Genomic DNA, 23,963 nt, shown 5'->3' with positions numbered 1-23,963 from the left:
CTGAGCTTCAGACCCAGTGGAATCTGGGTCTGAAGGGTGGCAGCCATTCACCTGAAAGGAAAACAAACACACAGAGAGAAATATAGTTTAATATTGAAACTTCACACAAATTTAATTAAGATAGATGGTGTTTTCTTATTTTTTATGTAATGGTTTTAGCCAGATAGTTGTTGTAGATGGCTTTAACCTGTTAAGGGTTTCTGCCATTATGAGAAAATTTGTTGTAGTTTACAAAGACATGTATCATTATCATGATCATGTTTCTGTAAAGAAAAAGGTCAGATAAACTGATTTATAATGGTCAGATCTGACTGTGTAAATACAGCTAGATCAGTTGCTCCTTAAGTTGCTGTTGCAGTTGTGTTTACACAATCTGCTGTATTATGATCATTATCACACCCAGGTCCCCTGGGGCAATCTCTTTAAATGATGCTGTTTATACAAGCCAGATCTGTGTTTAGAGCATCAGGTCATTTGGTATTTATGGTGCCATTTGAACTCTTGACCATTTGGATCTCTGTGGTGTGTGACCCCTGTAGAGTGAATGCCTGGAGTTAACATCACACACAACTTTCATTACATTCCCAGTAAAATAACTTCCCCAATCAGGTCCCATGTAATCTGACGCTCCCAGAGAGGAATTTCGCTAACACTTGCAAGGTTCATTGCAATGGAAAACTTGTACCTCCCCTTTCTCATTGGGTTGCAGATCAATGAAATGTAAATTGTTAGGCCTTGACTGAATTCAGCCTATTCAAGTTACAGCAATCAGGTTTCGTTTAACTGGGCATTGTAATTTTTCTCATTTAAATTCTTGCACAAATAGAAGGTAAAGAAGTTCTTTCTCTTTAGGTTTTTTCACTTCAGTTTTCTTCCTCAACAATTCTTTCTTTAACCATTTATATTCTGCTTCCCATCATTTCAACACTAATAGTGCTTTTGCAGTCTTGTTTCCCTTCTTGCACATCCCATATTTCTACCTTCTAATCCTTCTCATACTTTCCCAACATTCTTTCCTCTTCTAAATAATGCTGAATCATCATGAGATTAAAAACTATTCCTGGCCATTATAATATAATTTACATTATAATCATAATAGAAATCATATTATATTAAAATAGTATGAATTAAAAAATAATTGTATTTGCTGGTCTCAAGAGGGTCTCTGCTGAGTCATTTGTCCAGAATCATCTCACTGATCTTTAGATTGGCCCTGCAGCTACTGCTGTGCTGGCCTGATCATTGAGTACCCAGCAACAAGACCAAACTGGAAACCAGTTATAAACTTAGTTGCTGTGGACGTTCAATAAACTGCAAACACTGAGAGCACGGGTCAAATCATTGCTCAATTCAAAGATTTTTGTAACTACACAATATAGAATTGGGCACAATTGGGCTGAGAAGTTATCAATTGCATTCTTTGGAGAATCTATTTGCATATAAAAATAATGGTTTGACAAACACAGGTCTGATGGAGAAATACAAAGATTCTCTTTTGGTCTGTTAGTGTCTCTTCTGAGACACTAATAAACACACAAAAGTGCAGTGATTGCAAAGTCTGAAGTAAGACCATAGTAAAACGCTATATTTTATAAGACCTTTATAATTGTGACATCAGACCTAAACCAGTTTTGTCCACCTTCACATTTTACACAAAAAGGATTCCAGTGAGATCTTTTCAATGATATTTTAGCTCATCTACTCACAAGATTTCATTCACAAGTTAACGTGACCATTTGTTCTTTTTCTTTGTTGCGTTGTTGCAGCAAAGCAAATAAACAAATGTAACGTCTCGGTTACGTATGTAACCCTCGTTCCCTGAAGGAGGGAACGGAGACGCCACGTCGGAGTACCGACGAATAGGAATCTCGCTCGCGAGAGCCAGTCTACTTCGAGTATAACTAAACGAGCCAATGCACATTGGCATGCAATGATTGCACCAGGTGCTCATGCCACGCCGTGCGGGTATAAATGAGACAAAGGTGATTCCTTTTGCTGAGGAGCCGTGTAGGTAGACAGACACCCCAGCAGGGTACAGAGGACATGGCGACGGGACGTGGCGTCTCCGTTCCCTCCTTCAGGGAACGAGGGTTACATACGTAACCGAGACGTTCCCATTCAGTCGGTCACTCTCGACGCCACGTCGGAGTACCGACGAATAGGAATCCCTACCAAAGCGCCATGGCTTCTGCCCCTGTGTGAGCCGCCTGAGCTCTCTTACCTGATGAGACGGGGCTAACACCGGGAAGTCCATCACTGCTGTTCCGCATGACCCGCTCAGTGATTATTGGATAACACTGGGAAAGCGTGCCCTAGAGTAGGGAACGCTGCGGAGCCCACATCGTACCCCGAAGGAGGCTCTCCCAAGGGAAAGACACAGGCTTCCCGTAGGAGCGACCGTGGAAGAAAATATGGGATCCCCGCAGGGTCACTCATATGGCCCAAGCCCAATACCGGTTCTCAAGGATTCAGCGGCAAGGGGCCTGATGCCAGACGTTCCGCCATGTCCGGCACCGAAAGCGGGGGAGGACTCACAGAGTTTGCTTCTGGAGAATATAAGCGCCGTAGCGCAGCAAGCCGACAAGAGCCGGGGCCTCTCAGTGCTTCTACCCGTTTGAGGTGAGAACACAGGAGGAGACCGGCTCTACACGTAGGCTTTAGAATCTAGCGAACGTGTTGGGTGTCGCCCAGCCCGCAGCTCTACAGATGTCTGACAGCGAGGCGCCACATGCCAGCGCCCAGGAGGATGCAACACTTCTAGTAGAGTGTGCTCGCACCCTGAGCGGACAGGGCACACCTTGTGCTTGGTAACTAACCAGTGGGCCATCTTCTGCTTGGAGACAGCCTTTCCCTTCTGCTGGCCTCCGTGACAGACAAAGAGCTGATCTGAGGTTCTGAAGCTTTGAGTTCTATCCACGTAAACCCGCAGAGCGCGGATGGGACAGAGCAAAGCTAGGGCTGGGTCTGCCTCGTCCGGGGGCAGCGCTTGCAGGTTCACCACCTGGTCCCTGAAGGGAGTGGTAGGAACCTTGGGCACATAGCCAGGCCGGGGTCTCAACACCACGTGGGTATCACCCGGCCCGAACTCTAGGCACGATTCGTCGACCGAAAATGCCTGCAGGTCCCCTACCCTCTTGATGGAGGTCTTCATAGACAGAATCTTTAGCTCTGCTGACTGCAAAGGCTAAAATGGGGCATTCTGAAGTGCTCGGAGCACCAGAGCAAGATCCCAAGCGGGTATGGAGGGAGGGCGAGGAGGATTTAACCGTCTCGCCCCCCTAAGGAACCTGACGACCAGGTCGTGCTTCCCAACCGTCTTACCTTCTACATGGTTGTGATAGGCGGATATTGCAGCAACATAACCTTGAGGGTGGAGGGCGACAGCCTACGCTCCAACCCCTGTTGCAGGAAGGAAAGCACAGACGCGATCGAACATCTTCGGGGGTCTTCTCGGCGAGAAGAACACCACTCGATGAACAGGTTCCACTTCAAGCCATAAGCCTGTCTTGTAGACGGCGCTCGTGCCGAAGTGATGGTGTTAACTACCTCTTGGGGTAAGTCACAGGTCCAGGGGCCAGACATGAAGCTTCCACAGGTCTGGACGCGGGTGCCAAAGGGTGCCCCGTCTCTGAGTCAGAAGGTCCTTCCTCAGAGGAATCGGCCAAGGAGGGGCTGTCGCGAGGAGCATATGTTCTGGAAACCAGGTCCGGTTGGGCCAGTACGGCGCCACCAGCAGGACCTGCTCCTCGTCCTCCCTGACCTGAATAGAACCACTGGCAGTGGGACGTTTCTGGGGAGGCAAACAGGTCGACCTGTGCCACCCCGAACTGTCTCCAAATCAGCTGAACCACCTGGGGGTGGAGTCGCCACTCGCCTGGGAGCGTAGCTCGTGAAAGCTCGTCGGCCACACGGTTGTGCACACCAGGGACATGAATGGCCCGAAGCGACCTCAGACACTTCTGACTCCAGAGGAGGAGATGGCGGGCGAATTGCGACATGCGACGGGAGCACAGACCACCTTGTCGGTTGATATACGCAACGGTCCACAGGTGGGCAGGAGGAACGTGAGGAGGTCGTCCACTGCTGCCCGCTGGCGAAGGGGGAGGATGAGTGTGGTCCGGCGTTTGACCGGCCACAACTCTCCGAGCCCCCTGAGGACCCGGAGATGGAGGAAACTGCTCTTTTATTGAAAATTTGGGAACAGAAACAAAATGGAACACAAGATTCTCCTCCCGGCCCTCCTCCGGGGGATGGAGCGGTGCGGTCACCGTCTCCAGAAGAGCAGTCCTCCCCATCTCCGGGTCGCCCGTCTCAGGGCCGCTTGCCCTTGCCCCTGCCTTTGCCACCTCTCTTGGCAGGAGCCTGGATGGGCGGGGCGGCCTGCTTGTGCCCGGCTCCACGACATCGCTTGGGTGGAGAATGCTGCTGCGACGCGTTTTCAATTTTGTTAACAATCTACCATTAATTCTGTTTTTTTGTAAGTATATTCCAGCTTTATTATTGTTTAAAAATAAAGCTTCTGAGTTATTTTATTTATCACTACACTCTAAAAAAAGTGCTTCAGTGGTTCGTCAGAGGTGCTATATAGCACCTTAGTCAAAGAACCGGTGAAGAACCTCTGAAGAACCACTGAAGCACCACTGAAGCACCAAAATTGGTGCTATATAGCACTAAAAAAGGGATAAGGTGGCATATTTTTATCTGAAAAAAAAACAAAACAAAACAATGAACACTTTAAGAAAAGTAAGAGCAAAAATTGTAATCCTTATTACAGCACAACCTTCAGAGCTCATACCCTATAAATAAATCAGTGCTACTTCAATAAGTTCAGTAAAGTTGGCAATATTCACATATTTGAACTTCCTGATTGAATAACTTGAGCTATACGTTGTTAAAACACAAATGACACCTCTATAACGTAGACAACGAGCCGCAACCTAATGTTCCTCAAAACCAGCCTTATAATATGAGAGATAAGTGCGAAGGGACCGTCTGCAAAGTGCAAAACCCGAAAAGCGTTACTACAAAATAGGCAATAACAATATTACACTTACAATATTATGATTATTATGAATTAAAATCAATACCTTCACTGTTGTTAAAAAAAAATCAATAACTTCACTTTTATACAGTGTAATCAGTAAGCAATTATCATACAAAAGCTATGGTTGCAATTACTGTATTTTAGCTGGGTACCAACATAATTTGTGTAAATGTAACCAGGTTGAAATTATATCTTTACTTTTACGGTTGAAATGTCACCAAATCCATCAAAATGAACATTGTTTTCTTTACGTTTAAGATGTGTTCTATTGCCAATATTTATGGCTGGATGTTGTATTCAGATAATAGTGTTAATACCTGTACTGTCACTTTAAGAGTGTCGCAGGCTTTGTGGCGTCATTCACGCGCTTCTTTCAGTTTGCGCCAGACTAGCTGAGAGGAGGTAATGTATTATTTTGCTCATCAGTTTTAAACATTTATTTCGGTTTTTGTACGATGCAAACCTTGTTTTATGCATGTATAAATGTTAGTTTTGAAGTTGCGAACATGCAGTTAGTGTCAATTGAACGTAAACCTTGTAAACAGACTTTTTGCAAGCTTTAAAGTAGACATGTTTCCACGTGCTAGTCTACAGGATTTTCTGTATGTTTATCTGCTAACAGGAGCTTGAGACCTGTGTGTTGTGTGTTGTGTGGAGGAGACTGCATGTGATAGAGCCTTATGTATTTTTTTTGTTGATTTGTACAGTCTGCACCAGGCTCGCTGAGAGGAAACAAATTTGCTGTTTCGCCTTCATTAAAAGAGAAACCAGCAGTTGGTTGTGGTCTGCGTCTTTCCTTCATTCAACACAACAAGAACACAACGCAGAATATACAAGGGTTAATGGACGTGCATCCAACCTAACAAACTGTTAAAGACAAAGAACGTCCGTTACAATGGTGCCGTGACCTTTCAAGGATTGGTCAGAAGATCGACGTCAGCTCGTTCACCGTGGGAAGCTGCATTCACTCTCCTTTTACCGTGGTCAGGTATTCCCTTGGACTGCAACCTGATTTTTTTTTTTTTTTTTTGTCTTCAATATAACAGCATTTAAGAGAGTGCTTTGCTGATGTGCAATTGATTGCTGATTGAGCATTCACAAAAAGTCCTGGCAAAGCAGGGGATGTGGTGAGGATAAAGCTGCGTAACGACACTTCTATTAACCATACTGCTAATCCCCATGTGATTTTTGACATTCTGAAACAACACTTCAGCGAACTGACTTACTCAAAAATGCCTTTAGCAGATTTCTACAATACATTGCCCATGCCAGGTGAAGATGCTATGGAATACTGGATACGGCTAAACAAAACAGTTGATGTAGCGGATGAGTATCTGAAAAGGCAAGGCCGTGGCATTTATGACCCGGGCCATGAAGTCAGTATGATGTTCATCAAATACTGCCCAGACCAGTCTCTTGCAAGTCTTTTCAAGTTCAAGTCTGCTGAGATTTGTCAGAGGCTGCTGAAGGAACCATATCCCACCCTGATTCAGGAAGCTAATGGGATAGAGGAGGATTCTGTGCAGGATGCTTTCAGGGTCAGCTGCCAGTCTCAAAGCTACAGATCTGGGGACCATCAAATGTTCAAGGTGGCGTGTGAATCTGCCGAGATCAGAGCTCTTTGTCAGGCCCACTGTGACTGGATTGATGCAGTGGAATCCAGGGCACTCTATCTGACCCAACACGTTCAACACCTGTCGAGTGGTCAGGATGTTACGCCCATGTTCTCAACATTTCTAAGGTGTTACCTTTTTTTGCAGCCAGGAAGCGACCATCTAGGTGGGAAAGGCATGGTGAAGATTCGAAGGTCCTCAGATTGTTCAAGCAATGGGACGTTGGAAATCTGTGATGGGATGTTGTATTGAGTGACGAGAGATCCCGTGTCCAAACAGAGAAGATCTAAATATGTGTTGCGTCTGAGTCTAGAGGAAAAAATATTTTTGGGCATACACAATCTGGCAGGTCATCAAGCTCAGGACCGCTCAGGACTCTCTAACTGGCAAGGCAGCGATTTTACTGGCCTGATATGGAGAGGGATGTTAGGACACATGTCAGATGCTGTCAGAGGTGTGTGTTTGGGAAGTCGCTGAAACCTGCTGCTCGTGCGCCCCTAGAAAGCATCAAGAGCTCTGCCCCGATGGAGTTAGTTTGCATGGATTTATGGTCGGCGGAGGACAGTAAGCAGCATTCTGTGCATGTCCTAGTGGTCACCAACCATTTCACCAAACTTGCCCATGCATTCCCTTGTGCCAATCAGATGGCAAAGCAAGTCGCCAAGAAGCTCTGGGACACTGTGTTCTGTGTTTACGGTTTCCCTGAGAGAATACATTCCGATCAGGGCACCAATCTCGAGAGCAATTTGATTGCAGAGCTTCTTCGTCTGGCCGGTGTGGCAAAATCCCATACGACAGCCTACCACCGCATGGGCAATGGGGGAACAGAGCGATTTAATCGCACTTTGGGTAACATGCTCCGTACCCTTCCCCTTAAGGACAAACAACAGTGGCCACAACAAACAGACACACATGAACCCAACACACCGAATACAGGGACTAATGTAAATGTGTGAAATACAGGAGGAGCTCTGACATCACTGTAGTTCAGATAGAGATTCAGAGAAAGTAAACCAACTTGATCAGTCACAATATGGACGCCTGAGACGATCAACCTCTTCAAACAACAGAATATTTATTGATCCACTCAAAGAGTCTTGTGGACACATCTGATCCTCACAGGTAATGATAGAAATATAAGAGAGATTGAGCTGAACAGGTTTCTAATGGAAGTGATCTGGTTTAGTGGGTTTATGTCAAACTGGGATAAGTTGAACAGAACCAGGTTTAATCATGTCAAATACTCGACCTCTTTAGTTGTTTACTGCACTGAAATGGTATCAGAATTGTATTAAAAGTTAGTAATTTGATTGGTTGTAAAGCAAAGTTTGGTGTTTCTGTGATTGTCACATTACATAAAGACTAAAGAAGCAGGAAGTAAAATTAACTGCAAACAGACTTGACAAACCTGCTAAAATCACATTTATATTAAAGATTAAAACTACACTTATTCATTCAAGCTACACTTGGTCACACAATATTTATGTTTATTTTGTGGAGATATATATTTATTCATATGACCTATATGACCTATTTGCTGTTTCTGATGTAAACAGAAGGTCATAGTTCAGATTGTTCAGTGAGTTTATGAGTCTCTCGCTGTATGAGTGATTGTGTTTCCCTCACAATCAATGAGATTTTAACACTTAAATAGAAATATTTATTAAATGCTCATGAGAGAATATGAAGTATAACTCCAAATCTGACTTTTGAGGTGAGATTTCATTTAAACTTCAGTGAACAAATACAGGAGCGAATGGGCTTAGATTGATCTTATCAGTCTATTGGTCATAATTTATATTTTGAAATACAATATGTTTTTTTTTTTTTATTTCTTGAAATGGCTTGAAGAGGGAAAGAACAATGGCAGAATCTACACCAACATCAACAAAAGCAAGAAAAACCAGGAGACGCAGTATTGAGTCTGATCCTCCATGTAAATCAATAACCCAGAAAATAATGAATTAGTGCATGAATAACTTTAACTCTTCTCATATGGTGATATTTAAAATATACAGTTCAGTAATATACAGTACTACTGCACATTAAGGCTCTGATCAGCTTGTCTGGGTTCATTTTGCAGTAATGACCAGCTTATACATGATCTCTTATATATTTGAGAAATCATATTTGACCAAATTCATGAGGTGAATCATGGGATTCTTTTAAACTTGTTGATTATTTTCCTTCTCTATCTGCTCTAACTCATCCGTTGCCTATAATAAAATCATCATCATCATCATCATCATCATCATCGTTTCAATAATTTACACAGAATCCTTAATTCAAACAAAATGTCTCTGCATGAGAAACTTGAATTCTGTGTTTTTCAAGTGTCTCCAAACTTTAGACTAGTAGTGATTTCTCTTCTTCATTTCTCTCTCCAGCGATGTCTTCCTCCAGCGGGCGACTGACGGAGGAGCTTCAGTGCTCTATATGTCTGGACGTGTTCACTGATCCAGTCAGCACTTCATGTGGACACAACTTCTGCAAGACCTGTCTGAATAAGTGCTGGGACAACAGCCAGACCTGCAACTGTCCATATTGTAAAGAAACATTCAAGCACAGACCTGATCTCAAGATTAACACCACACTCAGAGAAGTTGTAGATGACTATAGAAAGAAAAATCCTGAGAAAAAACCTGAAGTTCTGGAAAAACCTGAAGTTGTGTGTGACCTCTGTGAGGAAAGAATGCTGAAAGCCCTGAAGTCGTGTCTGGTGTGTCAGAGCTCTTACTGTGAAACTCACCTGGAGCGTCATTTGAGAGTGGCAGGTTTAAAGAAACACAAACTGATCAATCCTGTGAGTAATCTGGAGGACTATATCTGTAAGAAACATGAGAGACCTCTGGAGCTGTTCTGTAGAGATGATCAGACGTGTGTGTGTCTAATGTGTGACGTGACAGATCACAAGAACCACAACACTGTTCCTATAGAAGAGGAGTGTGAAGAGAAGAAGGTAGAAGTTACTGACAAAACTGATTTTAAATGCTCTTATCATGAAGAATCACATGTTCTTTAATATAAATGAATCAGTTTTGAAAACATATTGTGTTGTTCTGTGTCTATAGACTCAACTGATGAAGACACAGAAAGACGTGCAGCAGATGATCCAGGACAGGATTCAAGACGTCAAACACTCAGCAGAAGTCAGAAAAGTGAGTTTAAAATAATGTCATTATATGAAGTTCTCTACACAGATCCAGGAGGAGCCAGTCCTGTCGATCATCATTATGAATGTATATAAGCAGCCGTCATTGCGCCGTTATAAAAATAAGTTCCCATTTGTTTTGGACGGGTTTGTGTTAACGCAAGCATATAACGTTAATCCATTCACATGTTTTCTCTCTTAAAATGTAAGCGCATGTAGGCCTGTATGTCAGCATTATCATATGAAGGGTGCGTCTCAATCAGCTCCTGGTTCAGTAGTCAGGGCACTCATCAGGACATAAGGCAATGGGCTGATCCCTGATCAGTGTCCTGACTACTGAACCAGGAGCTGATTGAGACGCACCCGAAGTCTGTCATGTAAAACAAGAGCGTATTGATGCAGTTCAGTCTGCCTGCTATAATATCAGTTAATGTTACTCCTGATCGGAGGCTTCTGTAAATATTTAGTTTATACGTAGATTTAGGCTTCAACTAAGTTTAATGGTGCAACGCAAAAATATTTATGAGTGCATAAGTTGTAACTTAGTGCCCATTTACATCAAAACTAGGCTAGTTGTAACTTGCGCACAGCTGGTGCTACAGGTGTCCTGACAGGAAAGCTATCCGTTCCTTTCACTGCATGAAAAAAGGTGTATCCGGACCAGGATACTCCTGTATACACTGCTGAAATTCGGAAGAATCCAGGAGTATACTGGCCGGATAGGTCAAATTCCATGGATCCGTATATGTCCGTATTCATCCGAAATGGTACCAAATCGGATGTATGTTGTGGCCGTATACTCCCATGCTACAGCCATTTGTTGCCATGGCATATAATCCCATCAAGTTTTTCCCAGGAGACATTTTCACACCTCTAAACAGCTTTGCCTTCCACCCCCTATTGGTCCTTCATCTCAAACTGGATTGGGTTTTTTTTTTAAAACCACTCCCAAAACCCAGACTGCTATTGGAGGACAGGACGCATTGAAAACCCAGTCAAGTGACTTTATTGGTTACTTCTAAGGCTAAGGGTGGGCTAGGTTTTGTAGCATAGGGACTTGATTGGTTATAGGCCAGCTATGCAGATTTTGCTAATTAATATATAATATATATATATATAAAAAATAATCCCCTCTCCCTCCCAAAAGAAAAATACACACAAAACAATTTGAGAAAGTCTGAAATATTTATTAAAAAGGTATATATAAAAAAAAAAAACATTCTTAACAGCATTATAAACGAACATTAAAACAATGGTGAAACAAAAACAAGTGAACTAAATGTATTTAAAAGGGATGAAAATGTAAAGGAACAAATGTAAAAATATAAACAGTCCAAAGAACATAAATATACGTGAAATTGAATTGGTAAAGAAACAAAAAGGGAAAAAAAATTAACAAAATGCATTTAAAAGACAGATGTAAAGGAATAAAATACACAGTGAACATAAAAAGGAAAAGAATAAATATACAAATTAAACAATATAAAATGAGAACAATAAATTTATAAGACAAAAAAAAGTGTATATAAAATACACATAAATATTCCAAGTAAACAATATAACCAAATAAAAAGAACAAAGAGCATTATAAACATACATTCAAATGAATGGGGGAAAAGATAAGTGAACAAAATGTTTCTAAAGGAAGGCGACGTAAGAGGAACAACAATACAAAACGTGGAGATCAAAAGCAACATGGACATCTAAAAAGGAACAAACATACAAAGTATACATTATAAAACGAGACAAAGAAATCTATAAATTAAAAAGTGTATATAAAATATATGTAAATGTTCTATATATGGGAACCAATAAAAGTATAAGTATATAAACATAGGAATAAAGAAAATATAAAATGGAACAATTGAATATTAAAATTATAATTATAAAAGAATTGTGACCAACTCTAACACAATGTTGTTTGAGCTAGCCTAACCATCCACACTGGCCTTCCATCAACAACAGCATCATCATCATCTTCATCAGGTCTATAGTTGCGGTCTTCCACAGGTTCTGTGTTGGTTTGTGCAACCCTGGACCTGGTCTCCAGCAACTGCAAAACATGACAGTAAATTAACCACTAAAACTCAGAGAGGAGTATAGCAACATTCTGGAGGGAAAAAGCTTAACCGGTTTCTTAACTTACCCGTCTCTTTCTCTGACGGTTCTGTGTGATGTTCTTCATAGTGTTTCTTTTCTGGGCCTTTTCAGACTGAGCCAAAGAATACTTCCTCAGCAAAGTCTCACAAAATAAAATACATCTTGCGACCTGCCAAATAATACATTAATAATATATAGTTAATGCCAATAAAAGTAAGTAAAACAATTCAATTAAAATGTATTTGTATAGCGCTTTTCACAATACATATTCAGGGTTTTTCCTGGGTCAAAAATGGTCTTCGGTGGTGGCTGACAGACATGGTCATACACACACACACACACACACACACACACACACACACACACACACACACACACACACACACACACACACACACACACACATGTTTGGTTTTCATCTTTTATGGGGACTTTCCATAGGCGTAATGGTTTTTATACCGTACATACCGTATATTCTATCCCCCTACACTGCCCCTACCCCTAAACCTAACCCTCACAGGAGACATTCTGCAATTTTACATTTTCAAAAAACATCACTTAGTCTGATTTATAAGATGTTTTCCTCATGGGGACCTAAAAATGTCCCCACAAGGATGAGGATTTCGGATATTGCTATCTTTGTGGGGACATTTTGTCCCCATAACGTGATGATTACCAGTCCACACACACACACACACACACACACACACACACACACACACACACACACACACACACACACACACACACACACACACACACACACACACACACACACACACACACAAAAAAAAATACCCTACCCACTTGATCTGCAAGCACAAAACTGACAATAAATTTGAAATAAATTCAAAGAAAGTTTGTAACTTTTGCTTATCTTATTTTGATACCTTGATGTTTGTTTTTTTTCCCTCATTTTTACACTATTTACTGATAATTGTTTGTTTTGGTAATCATATCAATATTAAAAAAATGAACAAATAGCCTAATTTTCTGCCATATACAATCAGCTAGCTAACAACAACTTTGTTCTGGGTTCACCTCACTCCAGTCTAAACTAAATGATTTTAGGCGATTTATTTTACTACACATTATGAACATAAATAAGCTGAAAGACTGTTGATAATTAAAACTAATTCTTACTATCCACTCTTGCTAAAGTGGGTAAGCACACTTGTGTTCTCATTTCAGGTGTTGTTCTGAGTAAATGATTAAACTGCTTTGTGAGTTCAGTGTTGGACAGATCAGTTGTTCTAACCAGTTGTTAAAATGATTCAGTTCAAAGGAGTCATTAGGTGGCGAATCGGACATTAGCAGACGCGTTGTGTGTGAATCCCGTCTTTAGAACATCGCGAAAGATTTGTCAACACACAGAAAACACTTCATAACCGGATAGGATTTGTTTCCTGTTTATTTAAAGTATGCTTTATGTCAGCTGGTCAGAGAATCAGTCAATGTTTTTTGAGCGCATTTCACACCCAGCGGTAATTAAAGGAAGACGTCTGATAGCGCCACGTGCAACATGGATTCGGTCTTCCGACCTTTTGATTTTGATTAACGTAAAATGTGAAACATTAGAAAGCTAAGAATGCTTATTTTGAAGACAGAGAGCGTGCGAGCGGGAGGAGCTCACTGGTCGTTCTCTCTGTCACTCAGTTAACTCAAGTGCAGCAGTCATCTGTTCTACATCACTCATAAATCACAATAACTCATCAAATAAGGCTTTGGCGGGACAAAAAAAATTTTGGCGGCCGGCAAAAAATTTTCAATGTAGGAAAAACCCTGATATTGTTTCAAAGCAACTTCACAGAAAATGCATGCGTCTACATTACAGAAAAAAAACAGAGAACATTAAAATAATGACAACATTTTTAAGATTACCTTTTACACATTCAGGGTCAACATCTGTAAAAGTTCTTCAGGATCATGGATCCAAAACTTCTGGATCATGAGGGGGGAAGAAACATGCACACAAACAAATGAATATTAATTTGTTTGATAAAACATTAATATTAATTATCAACTTACGGACAAGGACTTGCAAAACATACTCACCAGGCCCATACAAAAACTTTACAGTAGATCCAAAATCCTGGTTTGCCTATAATTCTTCAGAGTCCAAGTATGGTGGATTCCTGTCCTCTCTGTTGAACAAGTGTACATGACAGTGTTCTCAGATTACTCATTCCAAAACTCTGTTACATTTTATGACAAGCTTGATCTTAAAACTAGCTGACAGTAGGGATGGGCATTATGACCATATAATTATACATACATGAGAAATTTTATTTTACAATAACGATATCACAATATATATATTTTGATGGATATTTTATTAAAATGCTACAGAATAATACTGCTTTAAAAGTCTTCACTGTATGATATTCAATTAATTAATATCACTTGATTCTTAAAGAAGCAGAAGGTCTTCTCTATTCTTTTGTTTTATTAAAATGATGACAAAGCTGCAGCCCCTTTAAGAACTGATGCACAGAATGACACGCATCCGGGGGGGTTTCCCCACATTAACTTGAACTGTTTGACTTTACTTTAGACATAACTGACTGTTTAAATCAAGTGAATACCTCACATGAGAGGCTTACTGACACTGCATGAAAAAAGGTGTATCCGGACCAGGATACTCCTGTATACACTGCTGAAATTCGGAAGAATCCAGGAGTATACTGGCCGGATAGGTCAAATTCCATGGATCCGTATATGTCCGTATTCATCCGAAATGGTACCAAATCGGATGTATGTTGTGCCCGTATACTCCCATGCTACAGCCATTTGTTGCCATGGCAAATAATCCCATCAAGTTTTTCCCAGGAGACATTTTCACACCTCTAAACAGCTTTGCCTTCCACCCCCTATTAGTCCTTCATCTCAAACTGGATTGGTTGTTTTTTTTAAACCACTCCCAAAACCCAGACTGCTATTGGAGGACAGGACGGATTGAAAACCCAGTCAAGTGACTTTATTGGTTACTTCTAAGGCTAAGGGTGGGCTAGGTTTTGTAGCATAGGGACTTGATTGGTTATAGGCCAGCTATGCAGATTTTGCTCATTAATATATAATATATAAAAAATAATCCCCTCTCCCTCCCAAAAGAAAAATACACACAAAACAATTTGAGAAAGTCTGAAATATTTATTAAAAAGGTATAATTAAAAAAAAACATTCATAACAGCATTATAAACAAACATTAAAACAATGGTGAAACAAAAACAAGTGAACTAAATGTATTTAAAAGGGATGAAAATGTAAAGGAACAAATGTAAAAATATAAACAGTCCAAAGAACATAAATATACATTAAAATGAATTGGTAAAGAAACAAAAAGGGAAAAAAATGAATAAAATGCATTTAAAAGACAGAGATGTAAAGGAATAAAATACACAGTGAACATAAAAAGGAAAAGAATAAATATACAAATTAAACAATATAAAATGAGAACAATACATTTATAAGACAAAAAAAGTGCATATAAAATACACATAAATATTCCAAGTAAACAATATAACCAAATAAAAAGATTATAAACATGCATTAAAATGAATGAGGGAAAAGATAAGTGAACAAAATGTTTCTAAAGGAAGGCGACGTAAAAGGAACAACAATACAAAACGTGGAGATCAAAAGCAACATGGACATCTAAAAAGTTACAAACATACAAAGTATACAATATAAAACGAGACAAAGAAATCTATAAATTAAAAAGTGTATATAAAATATATGTAAATGTTCTTTATATGGGAACCAATAAAAGTATAAGTATATAAACATAGGAATAAAGACAATCTAATATGGAACAATTGAATATTAAATTTATAATTATAAAAGAATTGTGACCAACTCTAACACAATGTTGTTTGAGTTTTGAACATTTTTTCAAACTGGCATGATGGGCTGGTGATGTGACACGTAGTGTGGGTCAGTCTAGTCTGGTTTGTAGTAGCTAGCCTAACCATCCACACTGGCCTTCCATCAACAACAGCAGCATCTTCATCTTCATCTTCATCAGGTCTATAGTTGCGGTCTTCCACAGGTTCTGTGTTGGTTTGTGCAACCCTGGACCTGGTCTCCAGCAACTGCAAAACATGACAGTAAATTAACCACTAAAACTCAGAGAGGAGTATAGTAACATTCTGGAGGGAAAAAGCTTAACCGGTTTCTTAACTTACCCGTCTCTTTCTCTGACGGTTCTGTGTGATGTTCTTCATAGTGTTTCTTTTCTGGGCCTTTTCAGACTGAGCCAAAGAATACTTCCTCAGCAAAGTCTCACAAAATAAAATACATCTTGCGACCTGCCAAATAATACATTAATAATATATAGTTAATGCCAATAAAAGTAAGTAAAACAATTCAATTAAAATGTATTTGTATAGCGCTTTTCACAATACATATTCAGGGTTTCTCCTGGGTCAAAAATGGTCTTCGGTGGTGGCTGACAGACATGGTCATCCATACACACACATACGCACGGTAAAAAAAAAATACCCTACCCACTTGATCTGCAAGCGCAATACTGACAATAAATTTGAAATAAATTCAAAGAAAGTTTGTAACTTTTGCTTATCTTATTTTGATACCTTGATGTTTGTTTTTTACACTATTTTTACACTATTTACTGATAATTGTTTTGGTAATCATATCAATATTAAAAAAATAGTATTAAAAAAATTAACAAATAGCCCAATTTTCTGCCATATACAATCAGCTAGCTAACAACAAATTTGTTCTGGGTTCACCTCACTCCAGTCTAAACTAAATGATTTTAGGCTATTTATTTTACTACACATTGTCCACATAAATAAGCTGAAAGACTGTTGATAATTAAAAATAATTCTTACTATCCACTCTTGCTAAATTGTGTAAGCACACTTGTGTTCTCATTTCAGGTGTTGTTCTGAGTAAATTATTAAACTAATTCGTGAGTTCAGTGTTGGACAGATCAGTTCTAACCAGTCGTTAAAATGATTTGGTTCAAAGGAGTCATTAGGTCGCGAATCGGACATTAGCAGACGCGTTGTGTGTGAATCCCGTCTTTAGAACATCGCGAAAGATTTGTCAAGACACAGAAAACACTTCATAACCGGATAGGATTTGTTTCCTGTTTATTTAAAGTATGCTTTATGTCAGCTGGTCAGAGAATCAGTCAATGTTTTTTGAGCGCATTTCACACCCAGCGGTAATTAAAGGAAGACGTCTGATAGCGCCACGTGCAACATGGATTCGGTCTTCCGACCTTTTGATTTTGATTAACGTAAAATGTGAAACAGTAGAAAGCTAAGAATGCTTATTTTGAAGACAGAGAGCGTGCGAGCGGGGTAGGAGCTCACTGGTCGTTCTCTCTGTCACTCAGTTAACTCAAGTGCAGCACTCATCTGTTCTACATCACTCATAAATCACAATAACTCATCAAATAAGGCTTTGGCGGGACAAAAATTTGTTTTGGCGGCCGGCAAAAAATGTTCAATGTAGAGCTGCAACTAACGATTATTTTTTCTGTCGACTAATCTAACGATTATTTTTTCGATTAGTCGACTAATCTAACGATTATTTTTCCAGATTAATCTTATTATTCTTTTTTACTGATTATTGTATTTCAAAGAGGGTAGTGAATTTGTATATTATTTTAACATGAAATCAATGAATGATGACAATATTAATTGTATTTCAGGAAGGGTAGTGTACATAGTATGCCATTTTATAATGAAATATATGAACAAAAGAAGCTTTTTAAACATAATATATAATGATACTATTCATCATAAAATGTATACAGAGTAGGCCTAATTAGGAAAAGTTGTTTACTATAGTAGTTGAGTATGATTTACTTAGTAAACGAAAATGCACTTGTATTTGTCTGCAAAAGGTTCACACACAGGAGCTTTCAGCATAGTGTTAATGTATAACTAGTCGTCTATTTTGAAGATATACTTGTGCATAAACAACGACTAAAGCTGCCAGAAGTTTTTGCCCAAACTTCAAAGACACATTTAAATTATTAAAGCTAGAGGCATATCTTAACTTTAATGTTACTTTAATCATGTAAACTACCTATATACAACAAGTTATTATGCATATGTGTTTGGGACAGAGCGGAACCAGGTCGCATTAACAGGAGATATATGCAGCCCATAATAAATAAAAGCACGAGACGTACTGGGGTCGGAGAAGAACCCCGGAAAATGTGACCGTCTGTTGCAATACACGCGCCACGGTTCAGCTGCGCGAGAGAACCATGGAGAGAACACTGGAAGGGTTGCCAGGTTTAAACAACAAAACCCACCCATTCGTTACTCAAAACTAGCCCAAAACAAGCCCAATCGCGTTTCGGGGAGGTTCTCTGGTAAACATCGCGTTCGGGGGGTTAAATATGTGTGTTTTTTTGCTTCAACCCGCGGACATGAGACACAGCCCGCGGCAACAGTGTAGAAGTAGCCCAATTTCGCGGAAAAAAGCGACTTGGCAACACGGACTGGCAGTGTGAAAGCTCCCGCTCTCCACGCGTACAGCTTCGGCTCTGCCACCGCGCGCAGTGTGAAACCGGCGTTACAGAGCGAACAAAGCACAGTTTTATTCGGCTTCTGTTTAAAGTACTCCCACACTTTTGAATGTCGCGGTCTGGCTTTATATGATAAATGATCATTTTCACTATGCCCGGGAGCAGAAGCTGCCATTATTCTAGATCTTCTGTTCCATTCTAGAACGTAAATAATGTGCCGCCAACGCGTCGACGCATTTCACGCACGTCGACGTATTTTCGTAGTCGACGTCATCGACGACGTCGACGCGTCGTTGCAGCCCTAGTTCAATGTAGGAAAAACCCTGATATTGTTTCAAAGCAACTTCACAGAAAATGCATGTGTCTACATTACAGAAAAAAACAGAGAACATTAAAATAATGACAACATTTTTAAGATTACCTTTTACACATTCAGGGTCAACATCTGTAAAAGTTCTTCAGGATCATGGATCCAAAACTTCTGTATCATGAGGGGGGAAGAAACATGCACACACACAAATGAATATTAATTTGTTTGATAAAACATTAATATTAATTATCAACTTACGGACATGGACTTGCAAAACATACTCACCAGGCCCATACAAAAACTTCACAGTAGATCCAAAATCCTGGTTTGCCTATAATCTTTCAGAGTCCAAGTATGGTGTTTTCCTGTCCTCTCTGTTGAACAAGTGTACATGACAGTGTTCTCAGATTACTCATTCCAAAACTGTTACATTTTATGACAAGCTTGATCTTAAAACTAGCTGACAGTAGGGATGGGCATTATGACCATATAATTATACATACATGAGAAATTTTATTTTACAATAACGATATCACAATATATTTATTTTGATGGATATTTTATTAAAATGCTACAGAATAATACTGCTTTAAAAGTCTTCACTGTATGATATTCAATTAATTAATATCACATGATTCTTAAAGAAGTAGAAGGTCTTCTCTATTCTTTTGTTTTATTAAAATTATGACAAAGCTGCAGCCCCTTTAAGAACTGATGCACAGAATGACACTCATCCGGGTTTCCCCAAGTTAACTTAAACTGTTTGACTTTACTTTAGACATAACTGACTATTTAAATCAAGTGAATACCTCACATGACAGGGTTTCTGAGATAATTGTGCGCATTTTACAGAAAGATAATTGATTTCCGGATCACCTGCTGTCTGAGAGAGGCTTATTTTAACACATGCATGTCCCGTTCATTATTCTACATTCATGCATGTTTCCTTGTCAAAATGTCAAAAAGTTTTAGTAAAGTCAGTGCTGCGTTATATACGCTATATTCCCATTCCGCGATATAAAAAGGTAATGTTAACGTTTACAGCAAAATCGCTAACAATAGCCAGTATCATCAGATCGCCATAACACCCAGCCCTATTTTAACAATGTTACAACAAAACACAGAAACAGAATATGTAAGTTAATCACGATTAGCATATTACTTTAATGCACTAACGTTATATCTTGATAAGCAGTAGAAAAAATATAAAGGGATTTACGTTACCTTCTGCCGTCTGCTGTCCGCCATTGGAAACTTAGTCTGTTCTCTCAGTCGACATCCCACAATCAAAATTCGTCCAAAATAAGATTTTAACAGGTTTAAATGATCCATGCAATGCAATTAATGGACAGAAGAAGCCGTCCTGTTGAAGATTAGAACCCGCGATCGCGTCGCGTCCCCGCGAGCCACGAGCAACTCCAAAGACAACGGGTGTATAATTCAAACTGAAGGCGCGCACTGTCATTGGCCAGATTTCTGGATGACGTTCAGATTGACCAATCACGCTCAAAAGAACACGGAAAGACAGCAAATAGCCTTGCAAATATAGAAAAAAACTTGTTTTAAACAACAGTTAGAAAATGTGTATATTTATTTTTATTTGCTGTTATATTTAATTAATTGGTCAAATGGTGTTTTGTGGTGTGGGCAGATGCCTGGAAGTTTCAACCTGGAGAGCAGTGCAGATTTGTACTCTTTAAAAACAATAATTGTTTGATATTTAGTTTGCTATATATTTTGTTATATTTGTATCCAGAATTGAATGTAAAACCAGTTTGAATGTAAAAATACACCTTCACTGTAAAACAGAAAATTAAAGTAAAATATCTTAATTTAAATAAGGAAAAATCTGTAAACTAATAGTGTTTTCTCTAAAACGTTTAATGTAAATTTCTGTGAAGTTTTTAAACTTTATTTGACTTAAGATATTTGACTTATTTTACGGTTTTTGTTTTGCAGCTGTAGCTGCTGTTTTTTTTAGGTTTTTATTTTTACAGTGTAAATATAAAACTAATAAGATTTACTTTAAAATGACAAAGAATAATGTTAAATTGTTAGTATGGACACAAACATAAACCTTTAATATAATGAGCTAAATATTGTATTACAGTTGTTAATTTACAGATATTGTTTGTAATTTTGCATGAATTTGTTATTTATGAAAACAGAAAAATAATACAGTGATGTTCCTGTATAAAAAAATGAGAATTACTGCAATTTGTCATTAATGATATAATCCTTAAAATAACAGTCAAGTTGTTTATTTAGATATTGTTTGTAATTTTACATCGTTTTAAACATAATTCAAAATTACAAGAAAATACTGTAAAAAACTGAAGTTTTTTTCTGTAAAATTAGGATTATTTTTATTGGTTGCCTTATTTTTATTGGTAACCTTATTGGTTGCACCTACATCTATTGTGAGTAGTGGATTTCAAACCTCAAAACGCCCCTCTTTTGCAGCGTGTTAAAGTTAAGAATCTTGGAGTGACACTTTTTGTTAACAGTTGCAGAGCTGAAAGATCTGCTTGTGTTTCTGTGTTTCTTGAGCAAGTGAATCCCTGCTCTTTTTTATTCCATATTTTTATTTTGAGCATATCAGTTTTTGGTGTTTTTAAAACAAACTTTTTCATTTTCCACATTTCATCTCCTTTTTATTTAATGTTATTATTGCCTACAATTTGTAAAACTTTGCAAAAATTGTTTGGGGATAGTCTAAAATGTTTGGTTAATTATCCTTTGTTAATTCCATTACATTTCTTTGTTTATTTCATTACATATTCAGATTTTTTGGTGAACGTATATGTTCAGACAGGGTTTTTATTTTGTACTGTTTTTATAAAAAATATTTGATTAAGAGACTCTTTTCATGCAGTGGTTTTAAGGCCCTGACACACCATTCTGATGGTTTGGCCCAGACCCAGACGTGAACCAACCCCACAGTCGGCTTTAGTCATTGCTAGTTCAGTTTAGTGTTTCAGGGCCTTAAGAATTCTTTTTTCTGTGCAAAAAGCTTGTTTGCTGTAGCCTACAGTAGACCAGAGATAATTCTCAATCCTGAAGTCCTCCCCTGCCCCCCTCCCTCTGAGAACAGCCAGCACAAGTGTCAGTCATTAACATATGAAAGGTCTTCTTCACACCTAACAGTCTTCAGTCCTAGCACACCCAGCAGTGTTTCAGCTGTATATGTCCGTGAAATTTCACGGATTCCTGTATACGTCCGCATACGTGAGGTTTCCGGGTTTTTCTGGAAATATACTGTTCCGTGTTACTCTGATCCGCTTTTTCCCACATACATCCGGTAAACATCAAATTACACAGGAGTATACCATGCCCGGATAGTGCCGGATTTCAGTGTTTTCATGCAGTGTGAGATAACTGTGTGCATTTTACAGAAAGATAATTGATTTCGGGATCGCATGCTGTCTGAGAGAGGCTTATTTAAACACATGCATGTCCCGTTCATTATTCTACATTCATGCATGTTTCCTTGTCAAAATGTCAAAAAGTTTTAGTACAGTCAGTGCTGCGTTATATACGCTATATTCCCATTCCGCAATATAAAAAGGTAATGTTAACGTTTACAGCAAAATCGCTAACAATAGTCAGTATCATCAGATCGCCATAACACCCAGCCCTATCTTAACAATATTACAACACAACAAAACACAGAAACAGAATATGTAAGTTAATCACGATTAGCATATGACTTTAATGCACTAACGTTATATCTTGATGAGCAGTAGAAACAATATAAAGGGATTTACGTTACCTTCTGCCGTCTGCTGTCCGCCATTGAAACCTTAGTCTGTTCGTATTCATGTTTTTTCGTTCTCAGTCGACATCCCACCATCAAAATTCGTCCAAAATAAGATTTTAACAGGTTTAAATGGTCCATGCAATGCCATTAATAGACCGACGTGAAGATTAGAAGCCGCGATCGCGTCGCGTCCCCGCGAGCCACGATCAACTCCAACTCCAACGGGTGTATAATTCAAACTGAAGGCGCGCACTGTCATTGGCCAGATTTCTGGATGACGTTCAGATTGACCAATCACGCTCAAAAGAACACGGAAAGACAGCAAATAGCCTTGCAAATATAGAAAAAACTTGTTTTAAACAACAGTTAGAAAATGTGTATATTTATTTTTATTTGCTGTTATATTTAATTAATTGGTCAAATGGTGTTTTGTGGTATGGGCAGAAGTTTCAACCTGGAGAGCAGTGCAGATTTGTACTCTTTAAAAACAATTATTGTTTGATATTTAGTTTGCTATATATTTTGTTATATTTGTATCCAGAATTGAATGTAAAAATACACCTTCACTGTAAAACAGAAAATTAAATTAAAATATCTTAATTTAAATAAGGAAAAATCTGTAAACTAATAGTGTTTTCTCTAAAACGTTTAATGTAAATTTCTGTGAAGTTTTTTAACTTTATTTGACTTAAGATATTTGACTTTAATTTTACGGTTTTTGTTTTGCAGCTGTAGCTGCTGTTTTTTTAGGTTTTTATTTTTACAGTGTAAATATAAAACTAATAAGATTTACTTCAAAATGACAAAGAATAATGTTAAATTGTTAGTATGGACATAAACATAAATCTTTAATATAATGAGCTAAATATTGTATTACAGTTGTTAATTTACAGATATTGTTTGTAATTTTGCATGAATTTGTTATTTATGAAAACAGAAAAATAATACAGTTATGTTCCTGTATAAAAAAATGAGAATTACTGTAGTTTGTCATTAATTATATAATCCTTAAAATAACAGTCAAGTTGTTTATTTAGATATTGTTTGTAATTTTACATCGTTTTAAACATAATTCAAAATTACAAGAAAATACTGTAAATAAACTGAAGTTTTTTTCTGTAAAATTAGGATTATTTTTATTGGTTGCCTTATTTTTATTGGTAACCTTATTGGTTGCACCTACATCTATTGTGAGTGGTGGATTTCAAACCTCAAAACCCAACTTTTTTGCAGCGTGTTAAAGTTAAGAATCTTGGAGTGACACTTTTTGTGAACAGTTGCAGAGCTGAAAGATCTGCTTGTGTTTCTGTGTTTCTTGAGTAAGTGAATCCCTGCTCTTTTTTATTCCATATTTTTATTTTGAGCATATCAGTTTTTGGTGTTTTTAAAACAAACTTTTTCATTTTCCACATTTCATCTCCTCTTTATTTAATTCTATTATTGCCTACAATTTGTAAAACTTTGCAAAAATTGT

The 23,963-nt window shown here is 38.5% G+C and overlaps 1 protein-coding gene across 3 annotated transcripts in view; it reads left to right on the top strand.

The window, feature by feature from the left end:
• The first annotated feature begins 7,653 nt into the window (after positions 1-7,653).
• LOC307134292 (E3 ubiquitin-protein ligase TRIM39-like) overlaps positions 7,654-23,963 on the top strand; it is a 33,575-nt gene continuing 17,265 nt past the window's right edge. The window contains exons 1-4 of one of the 3 annotated variants that reach the window (XM_079829910.1): positions 7,682-7,779; positions 8,509-8,593; positions 9,045-9,616; positions 9,729-9,815. In XM_079829910.1, coding sequence (XP_079686036.1) covers positions 8,521-8,593; positions 9,045-9,616; positions 9,729-9,815 — 732 coding nt within the window. In that variant the 5' untranslated portion in view covers positions 7,682-7,779; positions 8,509-8,520. Of the gene's footprint in view, positions 7,780-8,508; positions 9,617-9,728; positions 9,816-23,963 lie in introns of all 3 variants that reach the window. The other 2 variants (XM_079829908.1, XM_079829909.1) reach the window with 2 other exon arrangements.

Source organism: Gobio gobio, assembly GCF_949357685.1.
Source record: "Gobio gobio genome assembly, chromosome: 11".
Lineage (NCBI taxonomy): Eukaryota > Metazoa > Chordata > Actinopteri > Cypriniformes > Gobionidae > Gobio > Gobio gobio.
This window is presented reverse-complemented; position numbering and strand designations above follow the sequence as displayed.